The sequence below is a fragment of the Miscanthus floridulus genome, chromosome 10, assembly GCF_019320115.1.
Source record: "Miscanthus floridulus cultivar M001 chromosome 10, ASM1932011v1, whole genome shotgun sequence".
Taxonomy (NCBI): domain Eukaryota; kingdom Viridiplantae; phylum Streptophyta; class Magnoliopsida; order Poales; family Poaceae; genus Miscanthus; species Miscanthus floridulus.
In genome coordinates this window covers 19024213-19041013 of record NC_089589.1, presented here as the reverse complement: position 1 = coordinate 19041013, position 16801 = coordinate 19024213, and the positions used below count along the sequence as shown (strand labels likewise).

General features: G+C 43.0%; 2 protein-coding genes and 1 pseudogene across 2 annotated transcripts; 2 read left to right on the top strand and 1 right to left on the bottom strand.

Annotated features, from left to right (window-relative positions):
• The first annotated feature begins 292 nt into the window (after nucleotides 1-292).
• LOC136486324 (uncharacterized) lies at nucleotides 293-2496 on the top strand. The gene is made up of 5 exons (XM_066483192.1): nucleotides 293-428; nucleotides 551-768; nucleotides 1471-1632; nucleotides 1746-1981; nucleotides 2063-2496. The coding sequence occupies exons 1-5, from the start codon at nucleotides 350-352 to the stop codon at nucleotides 2316-2318; spliced, it is 951 nt and encodes a 316-aa protein (XP_066339289.1). The 5' UTR covers nucleotides 293-349; the 3' UTR covers nucleotides 2319-2496.
• A 439-nt stretch (nucleotides 2497-2935) lies between these two features.
• Nucleotides 2936-6965, bottom strand: LOC136486323 (uncharacterized). The gene is made up of 2 exons (XM_066483191.1): nucleotides 5478-6965; nucleotides 2936-3309 (listed from the first exon to the last, which is right to left on the bottom strand). The coding sequence occupies exon 1, from the start codon at nucleotides 6633-6635 to the stop codon at nucleotides 5490-5492; it is 1146 nt and encodes a 381-aa protein (XP_066339288.1). The 5' UTR covers nucleotides 6636-6965; the 3' UTR covers nucleotides 2936-3309; nucleotides 5478-5489.
• Nucleotides 6966-8438: 1473 nt separating this feature from the next.
• On the top strand, nucleotides 8439-15641 carry LOC136488122 (protein Rf1, mitochondrial-like; annotated as a pseudogene).
• The last annotated feature ends 1160 nt before the right edge of the window (nucleotides 15642-16801 follow it).

Genomic DNA, 16801 nt, shown 5'->3' with positions numbered 1-16801 from the left:
TTATAGAAGCACATGCTTATAAGAGAGAGATACATAGTAACAAGAGTAGAGACATGCAGCCTGTTCGCTGGTTGGTTTCTGGGCTGATAAGCTCGACTGGTGCTGGTTTATTGTGAGAGAAAGCGAACAGGCTGGTGATATTAAAAACGACATGTATATTGCAGAGAAAAATAAAATAGAAACATATGTGCCACAATCACAACATGTAGTGTAGCTATCAAAAAGAAAAAAAAAACCGAAAGGGCAATTTTGCCCCTCACATAAGCCTTATGTGCACACTTGCTTGCTCTGAAGTGCCTTCAGCCTTCTCTCCAAAAGTCCAACCTCACAAATCTGCCAAGAAGTGGCCATGAACATGGAGCAGCAAGTCGAGCACAGCCATCTCCCAATCCGAGGCCTCAGCCTCCACGTGGCCCAAGCAGGCAAAGGTTCGCATCTGCTCTCTTGCTCGCCGGCGGGCTCAAGCTTCCTCTGTTGAAGGCCGGTGCGCATGCGCTCGAGATTGAAGCATAGCGACACCTCTCCTGTCGCCGTCTCGTTTTTGCTGCAGGCGAGCTGGCCACGGTGGTGTTCCTGCACGGATTCCCGGAGATATGGTACTCGTGGCGCCACCAGATGCTGGCCGTGGCCGCCGCCGGGTACCGCGCCGTCGCGCCGGACTGGCGAGGGTACGGGCTCTCGGACCAGCCGCCGGAGCCGGAGGCCGCGTCGTACGACGACCTGGTGGAGGATCTCCTCGCAATCCTCGATGCCCTCTCCGTTCCCAAGGTAATACTGCTTTTTTTTTAGAATCGCTGTGGTAAGTTCTTGGGCTTGGTCTTGATTGGGGAAATTTTTTCTTGGTACTTGTTGGTTCAGTACTTCAGTGCGACTTGTTACTGTTAGCTTATCTGATATGAAATATGATACTGCGATTGGTAATGATGGGTGGACAGGAACCATGTAAGAATGTTCTGACATGCCTATTATATGTTTTGGAAGATTTGGAATGAATTTCTCAAACAAGGATTTTTTTTTTTTAAAAAAAATACCGTGGATGAAGTAGGTTCTTAAGGAAAATTACTGTCGAGTTTGTGCAATTCTAAGGGCATGTTTACCAGCAGAAAGTTACAGCATGTAGAATCCCTTCACCACAGTTTTCCATCTCATGTGACGATATGATTTGTCGGGTAAACATACTTAGTGTGTATATTTAGATTGAAGAAAATAAGAGGAACATTTTCAATCCAACCTCTTGGCAGTTTTATTTTATTCAGAATAATGTGGGAAATTGAAGAAAAAAAAGATAGAAATTCCTGTGTATTTCTTAGAGAAACCTTCTTGGCAGTTCTATTGTCCAACAGACTAAGCTTTGCATATTGTGTGCTTATCTGCCAAGCTTCTATTAAGTCATTAGTTCAGTTGAATCAAATAATTTCCAATCACAGTATAATTTCTTGAGAAAAGAATCTTACCTTGTGAGTCGTGCAGGCTTTCCTTGTGGCGAAGGATTTCGGGGCCAGGCCAGCCTATGAGTTTGCTCTTCGTCACCCTAGCCGCACATGCGGTGTTATGTGTTTGGGGATCCCCTTCCTTAACGGTGGCTCATCCCACACCAGCTTGCCAGAAGGCTTCTACATTTTGCGCTGGCGGGTTGCTCTCTAATATATATATATATATATATATATATATATATATATATAATCCCCATTGCCAAATTGAGCAGAGCGACAGAAAACAATGACAGGGGAAGCTTGTTCTTGTAGGAACCAGGAAGAGCGGAAGCTGATTTTGGCCGGTATGATGTCAAGAGAGTTGTTCGGACCATCTACGTGCTCTTCTCTAGGAGCGAAATCCCAATAGCAAAAGAAGACCAAGAGATTATGGACCTTGCGGACTTGTCAATACCTCTTCCAGAGTGGTTCACTGAGGATGATCTCGCTGTGTATGCTTCACTCTATGAGAAATCGGGTTTCCGGTATCCAATGGAGATGCCATATAGGTAACAATAGCAACTGGGCCAACCATACTATTTGTTTTGTGGGTTTTGAAAAATCAAGGTGTAATATGCTGCATTTGACAGGTCTCTCCATAAAAGGAAGCCAATTGAAGATCCAAAATTTCAAGTCCCAGTGTTTGTTGTCATGGGGGAGAAAGACTACGTGTTCAAGTTCCCTGGGGTTGAGTCCGTTTTGAAAGATGGCATCATGGAGAAATTCGCACCGGACCTAAAGATCACCTACATCCCTGAAGGAAGCCATTTTGTTCAGGAGCAGTTCCCGGACAAGGTGAATGATCTCCTGGTCAGCTTCTTGAAGGACCACCCTGTGTCTGCATAGATGTTCTAGCAGTCCATGTTCACTGTCATAAGCAACAGCTACGATGGGCAAAACTGCTATGTGTAGTGTCGCCAGTAAATGAACAATCTGACGAGTGAATTCGGCTTTCAGCGTTTTGACTGTGTTTGCATCTAGCGTGTGAAGGAAGTTTTAAAAATCAAGCAGTATTGATTGCATAGAGCATCAGTGTTCTTGACGAAAATGATTGAAGACTGAAAATTCAAGTGTTGCCTTAGAAACTGTCATCGCAGGTTACATACTGTCAAACTGAGTATAGTCGAACCTGATCATAGTCTGCCGTGGCCAGGAGAGCAGCTTTGATGGTCAATTACTCACTTGGATGTGCTCGACTATATAGACGGCACGCATAAAATAATGAGTGGTAAAAAAAAATGAATACAGGCAGGCAGTGACCTAGAACCAGCAGAAGGGCCCTTTGATGCGTTATTCCCAACGTTTTAAATCTCCAGCCTTGGTATTTGGCGAATGACATCTAAAATAACTAATAGCGAAATTAAATGGGGCTACAGCAGACTATAGCCGCTAAATTGTACGTTAACATAAATATCTTGATCTACCCCCAAATAATCTTTCAACAGTACAATACACGCATTGGATAGAAAAGATCAATTAATTTACTAATTCAAAGCACACAAACTCTTCATCTCATAGGGTAACCAAACAGATGAACTTTGATCTAACAGAAAGCTACTCATCACCATTGGCTTCAGAGCATACAAACCCTTCATCTCATAAGGTAAGCAAACAGATAGAACTTTGATCTACCAGAAAGCTACTCATCACCATTGGCTTCAGATGAATGTGTTAACCAACCCAAGAAAACATACAAGAGTCTATAGGTTTACGACAAAACGACAGGTTGCAACAATCTTACTACATAATGAAAGAGAATTTTTGAGTGTCTAGGCATAAATCCACTACGATCTCCCTCACAACCAGCACCAGCAGGCCAGAACATATAGACTCAACCCTGCAATTAGATGAGAAAAATCACTATTAGTCGATGCAATGTGACATTTATGCTAGCATCGGGTGCTGTTAATTAGGATGTTAGGAATGCTTACTAACCAGTGCATCCTCATGCCAGAAAAACATAATAAAACAGCAAAACAGAGTAATAGCTTAACTGAGTAACAACAGCTACTATATAGTCAGTTCAGAATTTTCAGAGGCACCAGCAGATGAGAAGGTCGTCTAAAGTAGCTGCTGTTCTGTTAGGTCTCACTGCACCAGCCAGTGTGCATCTGAAATTCTGAACTGACTAAAGTAGTAGATGCTATTCTGTTAGGTCGCCTAACACTAATTAACAACACCTCTGTCCCCAGAACCAGCCAACATCCAACTCAGAATTTATAATTCATGCTAATGTTACAAAAATGGGTTTGAGATACGAGCTTCAGCTACGACAGAAAAATACTTTTTTAAGAAAATTAATATATGCAACACATACAAGCTTTCTCAGTTCCTCGACACTAGTATAACCAAACTAGCAGGATCGCACAGAGCACTGACAAGCAGAGCACTGAATAAGTGAACAGAGCACTGACAGCATGCACATGAAAATCAGACCTTGACTAACTAGCAGGCTCGTGCAAAAAAAAAAGCAAATGCACTGAGCAGGTGCAATGATCAAGAAACATTGTCAACTTACTATTCAGATATAATGAAACCAAGAGCTACTTTCAGCTCTACTGCATAACTGTAGCTAAAGCTCACATAACATTTCTGAAAAAGAAGTGTTCACATAATACAGAAACATTGTCACAGTACTAATTTGTAATCTCCTTAGTCCTTTGGTTTCACGGATTTATTATGTGTATAAACAAACGGTCTCATCTACATATGGCCTGCTACCTGAACAATCAGCTGCCTGCATGTACAGTACATATGTGCTATATGCCTATATCTCCTATCCTGCTTTCACGTACAGAGGCTGAAGGAGAACTGAACAAGGTTAGGAGGGAGAACCAGATAAAGATTGCTACTACCTATATCTCATCCAGACAAGTTATCTTAATTCCTTATGCAATGGTTAAATACTTAAATTGTACATGCATTGATGTTTATGTTCAGTTCAGTAACTAGCTGTTGTTTTGCATTATTTTTGTCTTACGTATGCAACTTGTCTTTGTAGGTTCAGGTTAACAGGCTATTGTCAATGAAGAAATATATGACGCTAGGAGGAACCAAATCCAAATTAATTAGGTAATCATTTTTGTACTGGTCCATATTTATCTAGTTTGTTGTACCGCAAGAATAGAATTATCCTTCTAAATATGCATACAGTGCAGCACCATGGATTGTAGGCTACCAAGGTAAGCATTGCAGTTTGCAGAACAGACTACAAATACAGCAAAATGAAAGAATCTGAATCCAGGTGCATCTACATCAAAATGTAGATGCACAAGTGATGTGCCATTGGAGTACTAGATCAAGAATGCTCAAGTGATGTGCCATTGACCCAAACACGCTCCAGTGGAAACAAATCAACAGGATTGCACCTAGTAAGAAACATAGAACAATAAAAAAGCACCAGTTGTAGCAAGAACCACCAAAAGACCACACAGTTCCAACCAAATAGTTGCTTTTCAAACTCTTTCAGTGCCAATGTGTAGTTTTCTTTTCTTTCTTTCTTTTTTTTTTTGAAAAGGCCAATACATAGTTTGAACTTCTGAAAGCATGCAGAGCAAAGTTTAACTGAATTGCACAAATGTAGTACTAAAAAGAAAAGATGCACGACACTTTTATGAGGAACACAACAAAATGGATTGCAGTAAGAATTATGATCATTTGCAATTACAAAAAGTGACAAAAGTTTGAACTGGCATAGCTCCAACAAATTGACTTCTGCAGCCAACCCTAGCTAGGCTGAACAAGGAACAAGACTAGAGTCCCAGCACATGCATTAGAAGAACTGGCTGAAGGTCATTATAAACAAAGGCTTATTTGGCTGATCTTAAGCCTATCTCATGAGCCAGTTTTTTTCTCACGGACAATCTGCTCAACAGGCCATCTTGATGTAGGCCAACAATGCAAGCAGACTGCAATGGGTGCTTACTAATCGCTCATTCACACAACCAGTGGCCAGATGTACAGGTCTGAAATGCAAGAGGCAAGACTTGGAATAGAAAAACATACCTCTCCATATCCTTAAATCCTCCTTGGTGACATAGATGGTGGGAAACCAAAATATGGATAGGCACCACAAGCAGGGGATCTTGTCCTACCGACCCTCTCAATATTGAAAGACTTAATCTCAAGTGAAAAAAATGCTGAATATGTTGTATCCTTTTCATCTGGAATGCATTCTATGAAAATGTATCCTTCAGCTGGACCACCGATGTTGCCTTCAAAAATATAATGGGCAGGCAAGGGGATGGTACTCTTCAAATGCCACTCATGGGACTTCTCACTGTCATTTTGCGAAAAGGTGTAATAATAATCCACAGATGTGCTTTCATGAACCGTACTAAACATTGCAACCCTACTTTCCCCTGACTCCACAATGACGATTTGCCGCTTATCATGGCCAGGCGGGAGGCCAATAGTGCAAAACTGCATACTATTCATGTCGAGCTTGACCACCGTGCTCATGTCGTTTAATTTCCAATAGAAGCAGTCAGACGTACATTGTTCTTGAATGAACTCATCAATTTCATCCAGGCCTAGATCGTCCCAACTGATAGACGTACTGACACTCCAGCAGCCAAAGCCCGAAGAGAAGATAAAAACCCCCAACCTTGAGCTGGATTGCATCCAGCTGATCACACTGAATGATGTATCCTCCTCTGTGCCTCCTGAACGGATGAAGGAGGCCCCCGAATGGAAAATATCTTTGTTTTGGATACCGATGGAGGCGAGTAGGTCGTCGGTTATGGGAGGCAGCAGCAGGTATCGCCGGGACAACGGGTCGCACACCAGGAGGTCCCAGTAATTGGGGGCTTCGCGGCAACTGCGCTCGAGGAGGACGCGGCCGTCGCGGGCATTTACCGGAGTCCAGTGGTCCTCCCATGTGGTGCGAGGGAGATAGTCGAAGGAAAACGCGACAGCCCGGGCGACGGCAGCGGAGGGATGGGGCGCCTCGGCAGGACCGAAACCATAGGATCTAACGAAGCCGAGGAGTAAGGGCGGGTGAATGGAGCGGTACCGGCGGAGGAAGGCGGGGTCAGCGATGAGGCGGCGGAAGGAGACGCAGGCGGTGGAGGCGCGGGCGAGGTCCGCAGGGGAGGCGACGCGGAGCAAGATCTCCTCGAGGAGGTCGCTGGTTAGGGCCGGCGGCGGCCGCTCTGGATCCATGGCATCGGGGTAGGGCAGGGGAGGCTGAGGCGAACTCTTTGACACCAGATTGGGCACCTCTCCGCCGTCGGCAAATGGAGGAAGTGAACTGAGAATCGAGGAGCTGGCTTCTTGTGCGATGAAAGGGGTTGAGTTCGTCACCTGCAGCAGCAGCACGATGCTCTAACCCATCGGTAGGGGCGGATCAGGCGGTGCGGTAGGGGGCGGAGGAGGCGGCGCGGTAAGGGCGGAGGAGGAGGAGGTGGAGGCGGAGGCGGCGGCGTTGGGGCGAGGCCGCGAGGGTCGAGCGTCGGGATGGGGAGGAAGCTGGAGCGGCGGTATGGACTGATCCTTTTCCCGATCCACGAATCCGGCCCTCTCTCACGAGTCACGATCGGTGCACGCGTATATGGGCCACGTCAAGATCCAGCCCTCAAGAATACAATCCGATCTCATCCGACCCATTTCCACAGCTAATCCTTTAGAATCCATAGAAGACAGCCCATTCAGTTGGGCGCCCGTACAGCCTTTGGACCGACAAAGCCCATTCCCAGGCAGCACAATGAGAAATATTGAGCGCAAACCATTTTTTTTTTGGAATTGTGAAAATTAAAGAAAAATTTGAGATTCAAACTTATATTATAAATATTCATGTAAATAAAACTAATAAATTTCAGGTACACATACACCTAGGTCTTAGTCGAAATAAATCTGCATGCAAAATTATCTCTAATGTTTGGCGAGGAGATTGTTATCTGTGGTGATTTCCACAATGGCCATGACACGATCGTTGTTGGCTTGTTGTGGTGGTCAATTTCATTGGCAGGAGATTAGTTTGTGGTTATTATATGTAAAAGAAATTGTGCTCAGCAAGGATGCTCACGGGCACTCCACGTAGGGATATTAACTTCAGATCATCTATGTTCACAATTATGCCCGTATTGAGGAAATTAGATGTCCACCTTAATGGACGGTTTGGAGATACTAGATGCCCAGAGGGGGTGAACAGCTTAATAAAATTTCTATAATTTTACTAGAGCAACTTGTTAGACAATAAGATGACGAAATAACAATTTACTCTCGCTCTACTTTTACCACTAGCAAGCCACCTACTGACCGACACAATGCTAATGGGTTGCTGAGATTTCAGAGAATTTTCTTAGTGGGTTCCTCTTATTTAGAAATATAGTAGATTAGTAAATAACTACGTGTGTGTGTGCATTCCAGATTTGAACGGGAGTAGTACATCTATCTGCTGGACCTTCATGCTAAACCAAATAAATAGCATTTCTTGATATTGGCTGTGTTTGTTTGAGTTTATTGAGAAGCTGGGAAAAAAATTCTCTGGCAAAAGCTATATAAATAATAAGTGCATTTTTAAGAGACGATCTTTTCAGAAAATGTTTGCTTTTTAAGCAAAATACCTAACTTTTCAACTTGCTTCTAAAAAAAGTCTTTTTCGATTACCATTGCTTACGCCTCATGTGAATGCGATGACAAAAAAAGGAAAAAGAAAAAAGAAACACTACAAGGGCAATTGCGCGCCCACCGTGTTCAGATTTCAGACCTGTACACATACTCCACTTTGCCGGCGCTCAGCGCCCAACCCGTGGGCCCCCACGCCGCCGCCGCCGCCGCTGTGCCGTGTTCCAGCTCTACGCTCATACAGTCACATCCTCCACGTCGCAGCACTCGCGGCTCCGCCCACCTCACGTAAGCTGCTCTGCTTCATCGATCCCAGGGGCGGACGCCGCACGCCGTGCACCCGCGCCGTCCGTGCCTCTCCGCGTCGGGCCAGTAGCCACGTGTGCGCCCTCCGTTGTCATGTCCCGCCATGCGAGCGCCGCCCGCGACCGGTGCTTGGAGCTGGAGCGCGTCATTGCGGGACAAGCAAAGTCGGGGAGCCTCGGCCTCGGCGACATGCTCAAGCTGTTCGAGGAATTGCTGCCCCACGTCAGGCCGCCTCAGTTCGTGCTTTCAACCATCTGCTTAACATTTTCGCTCGCGCCCGATGCTCTTCAACCTCCGAACTCACCATCTCTGTCTTCAACCGGATGGCCCGTGCCTGCTCCAAGGTCCGTCCAGACCTATGGACATACAGCATCCTAATTGGCTGTTTTTGTCGTATGGGTCGCATGGAGCATGGTTTCGCCGCCTTTAGCCTCATCCTTAAGACGGGCTGGAGGGTGAATGAAATAGCCATCAATCAACTGCTCAAGGGCCTTTGTGATGCCAAGAGGATTGACGAGGCCATGGACATATTGCTCCGACGAATGCCTGAGTTTGGCTGCATGCCGAATGTAGTTTCCTGCAACACGCTTCTCATGGGTTTCTTCAATGTAAAGAGAGCTGAGGAGGCACTTGAGCTGCTGTGCATGATGTCTGATGATAGAGGTGGAAGCTACACACCAAATATGGTATCCTACAACACTGTTATTAATGGTTTGTTTGGAGAGAGTCAGGTGGAAAAAGCTTACAACATGTTTCTTGAAATGCTGGATCAGGGGATTTCACCGGATGTTGTGACATACAACACGGTCATTGATGGCATGTGCAAAGCTCAAGCAGTTGACAAGGTTGAGGGTATCCTTTAGTAGATGATTGATAAAGGTGTTAAGCCAGACATCCAGATATATACCTGTATGATCCATAGATACTGTGACAGAACCGCCCAATTTATACAAGATCAAGTACGGATGTCCCCGCTAACACGTTGACACGCGCATACTTTCACTTATATAAACCCGGTAGTACGTCGAGTGTCACGGAGGACCTCGGTAAATCAACATCACAACCAAGATCACATGATTAAGCAAATACACATCACATACACGGAGTTGCAGTGGAATAATATTATAACTGAGTTCACAAATAATGGTACAAATTTGGGTTTCAAAACCGGTTGGTAAAAACAACATAACTTTCGAATGATTACACTAGTATAAGTTCCAAATACATTGCTAGTATAAATGACATCCTTTGACAAAAGCATATAGATAAGAAATAAATATAGAGACGCCGAGCCCACCGGCGGTTAACCACTCTCTTCATCAGGCCGAGAACTTCACCTGCAACATGGTGAGATAAACTCTGAGTACTCAAATGTACTCAGCTAGACTTACCCGACAGGAGAGAAATAAAAAGACTCACAAGGACATGCAAGGCTTATTTAGTGGAGCTGGTTGGATAGCATAGCTTTGCAAAAAGAGCATTACTATCATGAGTCCTTACTTTCAATCTTTTAGTCAAGTTTTAGCATCAAGTTTAGTGAAGCTTATCATGACTAAATTTGCACCTATTCTAGACCAATCACTTGATTAATAAACATCACAATAGTAACCATATCCGGTTTATCGTATAATCATCATAACCATCATGTTCCATCAAATATTACTACGATGAAGGGGCTCCGCCAAGTTTCTCACTATCCGGAAGAGACGGCGATTCGAATCGATTACAACCAGCTAGGCAGTATTTCTAACACAAACCCACACTTCCCCCGTCGGGGTCGCGTCGGGTCACCTTTGGTATAACTCAGGTACACATTTCGTGGGTTCGATAAACGCCACACCCTCAGAGACACTACCGGATTACAAGTCGATCAGGACTCTAACCCACCCTTGGCCTCACACCGGCTCCCCGCACATCCTTACTACCTCCAGAACGAGACCCGGCCTGAGTTGAGCTACTCGGCTTCGCGATCGGAATGAGTTATCCAGCCAACTAAGTGAGAGGCATGCGTTCAAAATGACAAGAGGGCCTCCAACGATGCAGTCCTTAACCGACACAGATGGAATCACTGTAAGTCACAACACCACCAACATATAAGATTCCGCCCGGTCTCCAATTACACGGCTTCACATGGTTCTTTTACACGATAGCAAATATAGCCAACCGTGACTAGATATTCACCTATATCTCACAGGTGACAGCAAATCTCCTGACTTCTACCGACTAAGTATGGCTAAGCATAGATCGCCCTATGCATCTGGTAAGGGTACAGGTATTTATATATAGTGGACAAGGTAGGAAATATGCACCAACGGTTTCATCCAACTCCTATCACCTAATGCATCATACCAAAATTATACTCATGTGCATTTATAAAAAGAGAGGGTAGGAGATTTAGAATGCTTCGGGACTTGCCTAGGATCCAACACTAGGTCAGTGTTTGTTAGATGACACTCGCTTGGCGAGCATCTCCTATCTCAGCACTTTCTTAGTCCTTTCATCTGGATGGATTCACCAAACTCCATCTTCGGGTTCGGCTCCAACATCACGTCCTTCATGTGGTGCATCTAGTGTACCTAGATGAGATGCAACAATGCAAGTGCATGAATGCGAAGAATGGCAATATGAGATGCCTCACATAAAAGTATTCAAGATGAGTACAAGGTTACACCGAACATACATAAGCACTCCACGTTACTTAATTAAACATCGCACAACCTATCATGCTTGGATAGCAAGGAAGGCAGCACCAAGCATGACACAAGTTTCACAAAGTTTTAGGTATATTAACTTAACACCATCAAAGGCATGAGCCACACTTAGCAACACATGAAGCAAAGCAAGGTGAAGCAAACAATTTTAGGTACAAACACAGATTCTGAACAGCAGCACCACAGTCATTTGTTTTAACCATACCTAGAGTTCTAGGAATGCAAAAAGTGTGATCCTAGACTTTCTGGAAAGCTTAGAAAATTGTCTATAACTTTGTTATTCATACCAAAAGTTAATTCATAGGTTAACATGATCAAATATGCTAATATTTCAGGTCTACACAGACAAGGATAGAAAACTGATAGTAACTTTAAAGATGCATAACTGGAGTTTTAGACATTCAGCAAAAATAATTCTTAACTTTATGGAAAGCTTATTAAGTTATCTATAACTTTCTCATTATCATTTTAAGATGATTCTACAGCTAACAAGGTCAAACAACACTAAGAAGGCATCTCTGTCCAGACTTGGGACATAATCTGTCATTTCACTTTGGACAGCTATAACTTGAGTTCTAGACCACCAAAAAGGATGTTCTTGGACATTTTGAAAATATTAACAAAATCATTACAACTCTTCTATTATCACCAATACATGATTCAAAGCTTATCTAAGCCAAACAATGCAATCTTTGAGATCTACATAGATCTCATGCAAAACCTAATAGGGGACTTGTAAAATCTATAACTCTCAGATCTGTTGCCCTAAAGTCATGAAACTTTAGGACAAGGAAGGTAAGGGAGTTATCTACAACTTTTGTATTCACCGCATCCACAGGAAACATCATTATCACCACGAAATTAATTGCTTAACTAAAACTATACATGCAGCCCAAACATATAGCCATATTAGGGTTTCTAAGGCCACATTATCACTATGCAAGGGCAAAGGAACCATATTTCACATTTTTGCATATATAAATTATTTATAAGCCATTTAAAACCATTTATCAAGCATTAAACTAGTTAAATCAATAACTCAATCATACTGCATCCAATGACCATAAAATTTTTACCACGACACACACATAGCATCAGTAGCCTACCATAAAAATTTCACAGCAATTGGAGCACCACAACTTTAGATATGAATTTATTCCTAGAAAACCCTAATTAACAAAGATAAATAAAAATAGCAAAAACCTTCTACTAACACATATCATATTATGACTCTACTGTGTAGATTTACTCACAAGGATTCCAAAACATGTTTATTTGCTATTTTACAAATTTTCTATGATTTACTATGAATTTCCAAAATTTCAACCGATTAAGAGCAATAATCTGAAAAAGAAAAGGAAAAACATTTTTGCAAAGTGAACACCGGACTTTCCTCTAATTAATTAAGCCAATATATGTAAACTGATGTCTCTAGGCATTTTGCATCTGGAACCAAGAAAGAGTTTCTATTTCGATTTTCACTCCCTCTCTTCTTCAACTCGACGTAGAAACAGAGCAGGATGACGGGGGAGGGCCGGCTCTAGCGGGGCAACGGCCAGGCGATGGCTTGGGACACGGCCGTGCAGTACTGGAGCGGCCAGAGGAGAGGCGCGACGTGGCTGGAGGAGGGACCGGTGGGGAGGAGGGGCTCTGCTCGGTCTCATGGAGGATGAGCGGAGGAGACAGAGAGGGACGGAGTGAGAGAGCGAGGGAGAATGGGAGAGAGGAAGAGTGAGGCAGCGAGCAAGAGGAGGGAGGGCGCTCGGTCTTTCCCTTTTAGTCGAGCAGGGGGGCGAGGTGGCACACATGCAAGGGCATGAGGGAGCCATGTGGCCTGCGGCGCCTACGTGCGGTCGAACGACGGTGCTGCTTCCTACCGATCCAAACAGTCAAGGGATCGACTGAAACCGCTAACTTCCCCATCCTCTATTTCTCGATCCGGTTGTCCTGTGATCACGGCGCAAGAGGCAAAGTTGTAGATCTTTGTGAGGTGAACAACATTGATTTAAGGATCTAGAGCTAACTTGGCCTAGATTTGGAGATACGGATCTTCAAAGGAGGTACCCGAAAAGGAAACTCTGAATTTTGGTTTCAGGCCGATTGAAACGGCATTCTTCTCCCTCTTCCAACTCCTAATCTGTTTAATTGTGGCACAAGTTGTAGTAACCAAAGTTGTAGAGCTACACGAGATCAACAACTTTGCTTAAAGGATATTGGGCTGGCTCGGCATGGTTACAAAGATACAAGCCTCCAAAGTAGGGTATACGAAACTAAAAACTGAATTCAGTTAAGGGCTGAATTCAAGAAACTTTTTGCTGTTTTTGTAATGACTTTTGAAAGTACAAACGTGCTCCATAAGTGATGAGACTTATTCTGTTGTTTTCTTCACGAAGTGTACTTCAACTCATATTAAGGAATCCAATTAAGTTGTCACATATTTCTAGAAGATAAAAATTCTCAAACATGTCAACTCGCTGCTATCGATCAGGGACTTAGGAAAAACCCTGGAGGGACCAAAACATCACTGTATCCCAACTTGAGGCCACTATTTGAGCCACTTAGGAGTTGAATCAGGGCTTGGTTCAAAAATAAAGTTTGTTGTACTCCACTTAAACTTCAACTTTTATTTACGTTCAAACTTCATATCTGGTCTGGAGATCATTGTTTCATCTTGGTCAAAGCAGCATCACGATAAAGCTTAAATTGTCCTTTTTGATCCATTGAAGCGTTTTCTGGACATTTGCTCAACATGAACCCTTTATAACTTTTGTTCCTGAGTTTAAGTAGAGTTGTTTGAGCAAGGTTGCAAGGTTTGGTCGACATCCCATGTTCCCATTCACCTGATGAAGCAATTCAAGAAAGGTTATAACCTATCATCTCATGTGACTTCTTGGCTCCAAACTTTATGAAACTTTTCCACTGGTCAAGATGGATGCATGTTGATGTAATGTACATGAAATAAGCATATTTGACATTACTCTTGCATAATCTTAACAAGGGTCCGCATGTAAGCAAAGTGTATTGTCCAATTCCAAGTTGGGGCTCATTTTCATAGGTTTGACTTCAGCACCTTCATCATCACTTCAAAATTATGAACTATAGATCATAATTTGCTGCTTAACTCATGACTAACACTTGGGGTGTTACAGATACCTCTCTACAGGGCAGTGGAAAGAGGTGGTTCAAAGGCTCGAAGAAATGTACGCACGAGGTCTTGACCCAAATGTTGTTACTTATGGTTTACTGTTGGACTATCTCTACAAGAATGGAAAATGCACAGAAGCCAGGAAGAGTTTTGATTCTATGATTAGGAAGGGCATAAAACCTAATGTTACTATCTACGACATTCTTCTTCATGGGTATGCTGCTAAAGGAGCCCTTTCTGATTTGCTTGATCTCCTAGATTTGATGGTAGCAAATGGTATTTCACCTAATCATTACATCTTCAACACTGTGCTCTATGCATATGTTAAAAAGAGTGGATGATGCTATGCTTAAATTCAATCAGATGATCAATGAAGGGGTGACTCCTAACGTTGTTGTCTTTAGCTCCTTGGTTTATGTACTCTGTACCGTTGACAGGTGGGAGAAAGCCGAAGAATTATTTTTTGAAATGTTGGCTCAAGGAATCCATCCTGACACCGTGTTCTTCAACACAATAATGTGTAACTTATGCAGAGAAGGACGGGTTACAGAAGCCCTAAGGCTCATTGACTTGATGGAACGTGTGGGCGTGAGGCCTAATGTTATCTCATATAATACATTAATAGGTGGCCACTACTTAGCTGGTAGAACTGATGAAGCTGCAAAATTACTTGATGGTATGGTCTCAGTTGGCTTGAAACCTGACTTCATCTCCTATAGTACATTGCTTCATGGCTACTGTAAAGTTGGCAGGATAGACAATGCATATCGTCTTTTCCGAGAAATGTTGTGGAAGGGAGTTACGCCTGGAGCTATGACTTACAGTACTATACTGCAAGGTTTATTTCAAACTGGGAGATTTTATGAAGCAAAGAAACTCTACCACAATATGATTAGAAGTGGAAAACAGTGGAGCATTTACACATACAACATAGTTCTAAATGGGCTTTGCAAAAATAGTTGTGTTGATGAAGCATTTGAAATGTTCCAGAGTTTGTGTTCTAAGGATCTTCGTCCTGACACTATTACTTTCAATATTATGATTGGCTGTTTGCTGAAAAGTGGTAGAAAGAAAAATGCCATGGATTTGTTCGCTGCTATCCCTGCCCATGGTTTAGTTCCGGATGTGGTGACCTATCGCTTAATGATGGAAAATCTGATACAAGAAGGGCTGCTAGATGAGTTTGACAATTTGTTTTTAGCAATGGAAAAGAGTGGATGCACTCCAAACTCTGGCATGCTAAATGCTATAGTTAGGAGGTTGTTGGGTGGCGGTCAGATAATGAGGGCTGGGGCTTACCTCTCCAAAATTGATGAAATGAATTTCTCACTTGAGGCTTCTACTACTTCGTTGCTAATATCACTTTTTTCGAGCGAGGAATATAAGAAACACGCAAAGTCCCTACCTGAAAAGTACCATTTTCTTGAAGAGGTCAACTAATGAAGATTATGTCAAATGAAATAAATCCTCAGCTAAGTGGTAATGTCTACCTCATGCTCTAATTTGCTAGCCATGTTGTGTTGCCACATTTGTTTGATGAAATTCTCTAGGTAAGTGTTGCACTGTCAGAGCATCCTGTTAACCTCGTATAAAGTTATCTTGTCTTGAGCCCTAGTTATCTTTACAGTGGGAATCAATTTTCAAACTGTTGGGAGCACATAAGTTTCTTCCTTCTGTTGCTTAGTTTGTAAGATAAGTCAATCGTTTTGACTTCTTGATCCTAAAGGAGATTTCTATACACTAAGCTTTGTTGTTTTCCTCCCCCCCCCCCCCCCCCCCCCCCCTGAATATGCATTGTTACCAGTGTCTTTTCGCACTAATATCCACTGTTAGGAGTTTTGTTTTCCCGCATATCTACTGTTAGCAGTGTGTGTTGTTCCTGTTTGTAGTTGCATGGACTAGGTAACTCAAATGTATAGTAGCATTTTTTTTGACACGTCAATTCCTATATACAATTGTATATAGGAACAATACATTGTAGTACGCAAACATATATGATCATATTTCGATGCATTCAAAAACTGATATAATAAATCTCTAATCTGTATTGCCATTCTGTACTCACAACATAATACACAATTATCCAGTGTCCAATGACAAGGTTCAGATGCCCAAATCAATAGCACGGTATCATCACTATAACCACCCATGAAACCTGCGCATTTGATGATTGAGCATTTTGCCTTTAGTCTGCCTTCAATTCCACTGTGTGATACCATTTTTAATGAATGAAATTGCATTAGAAACTCTTGATCAGCACAAGAGCAGCAGCTAAAGCAAGCATCAAGATCTTCGAATACGTCGTACTCTGCTACTCCTACATGCGACTCTGAAACCTGATGCTGATGCTCCTCCTGCTCTGCTCCTCCATTTGTTTATCGATCCATTCCAGCCAGCATGTGGGAGAGAGAGACAAGACCATGTCATCCAAGGACGACAGATGGTCTTGTTTTACTGCTAGTGTCTTGTTCGATTTCAATATTCTTTATTTCTCGCTACATTTATATGTAACCAATTCTATAAGATTTGGCATCCTTTTCTGCTGGGTTGGACATTCTTTCTTCTCGGCCCGGCCGGCTGTGCCATGCCACCTACTGAAT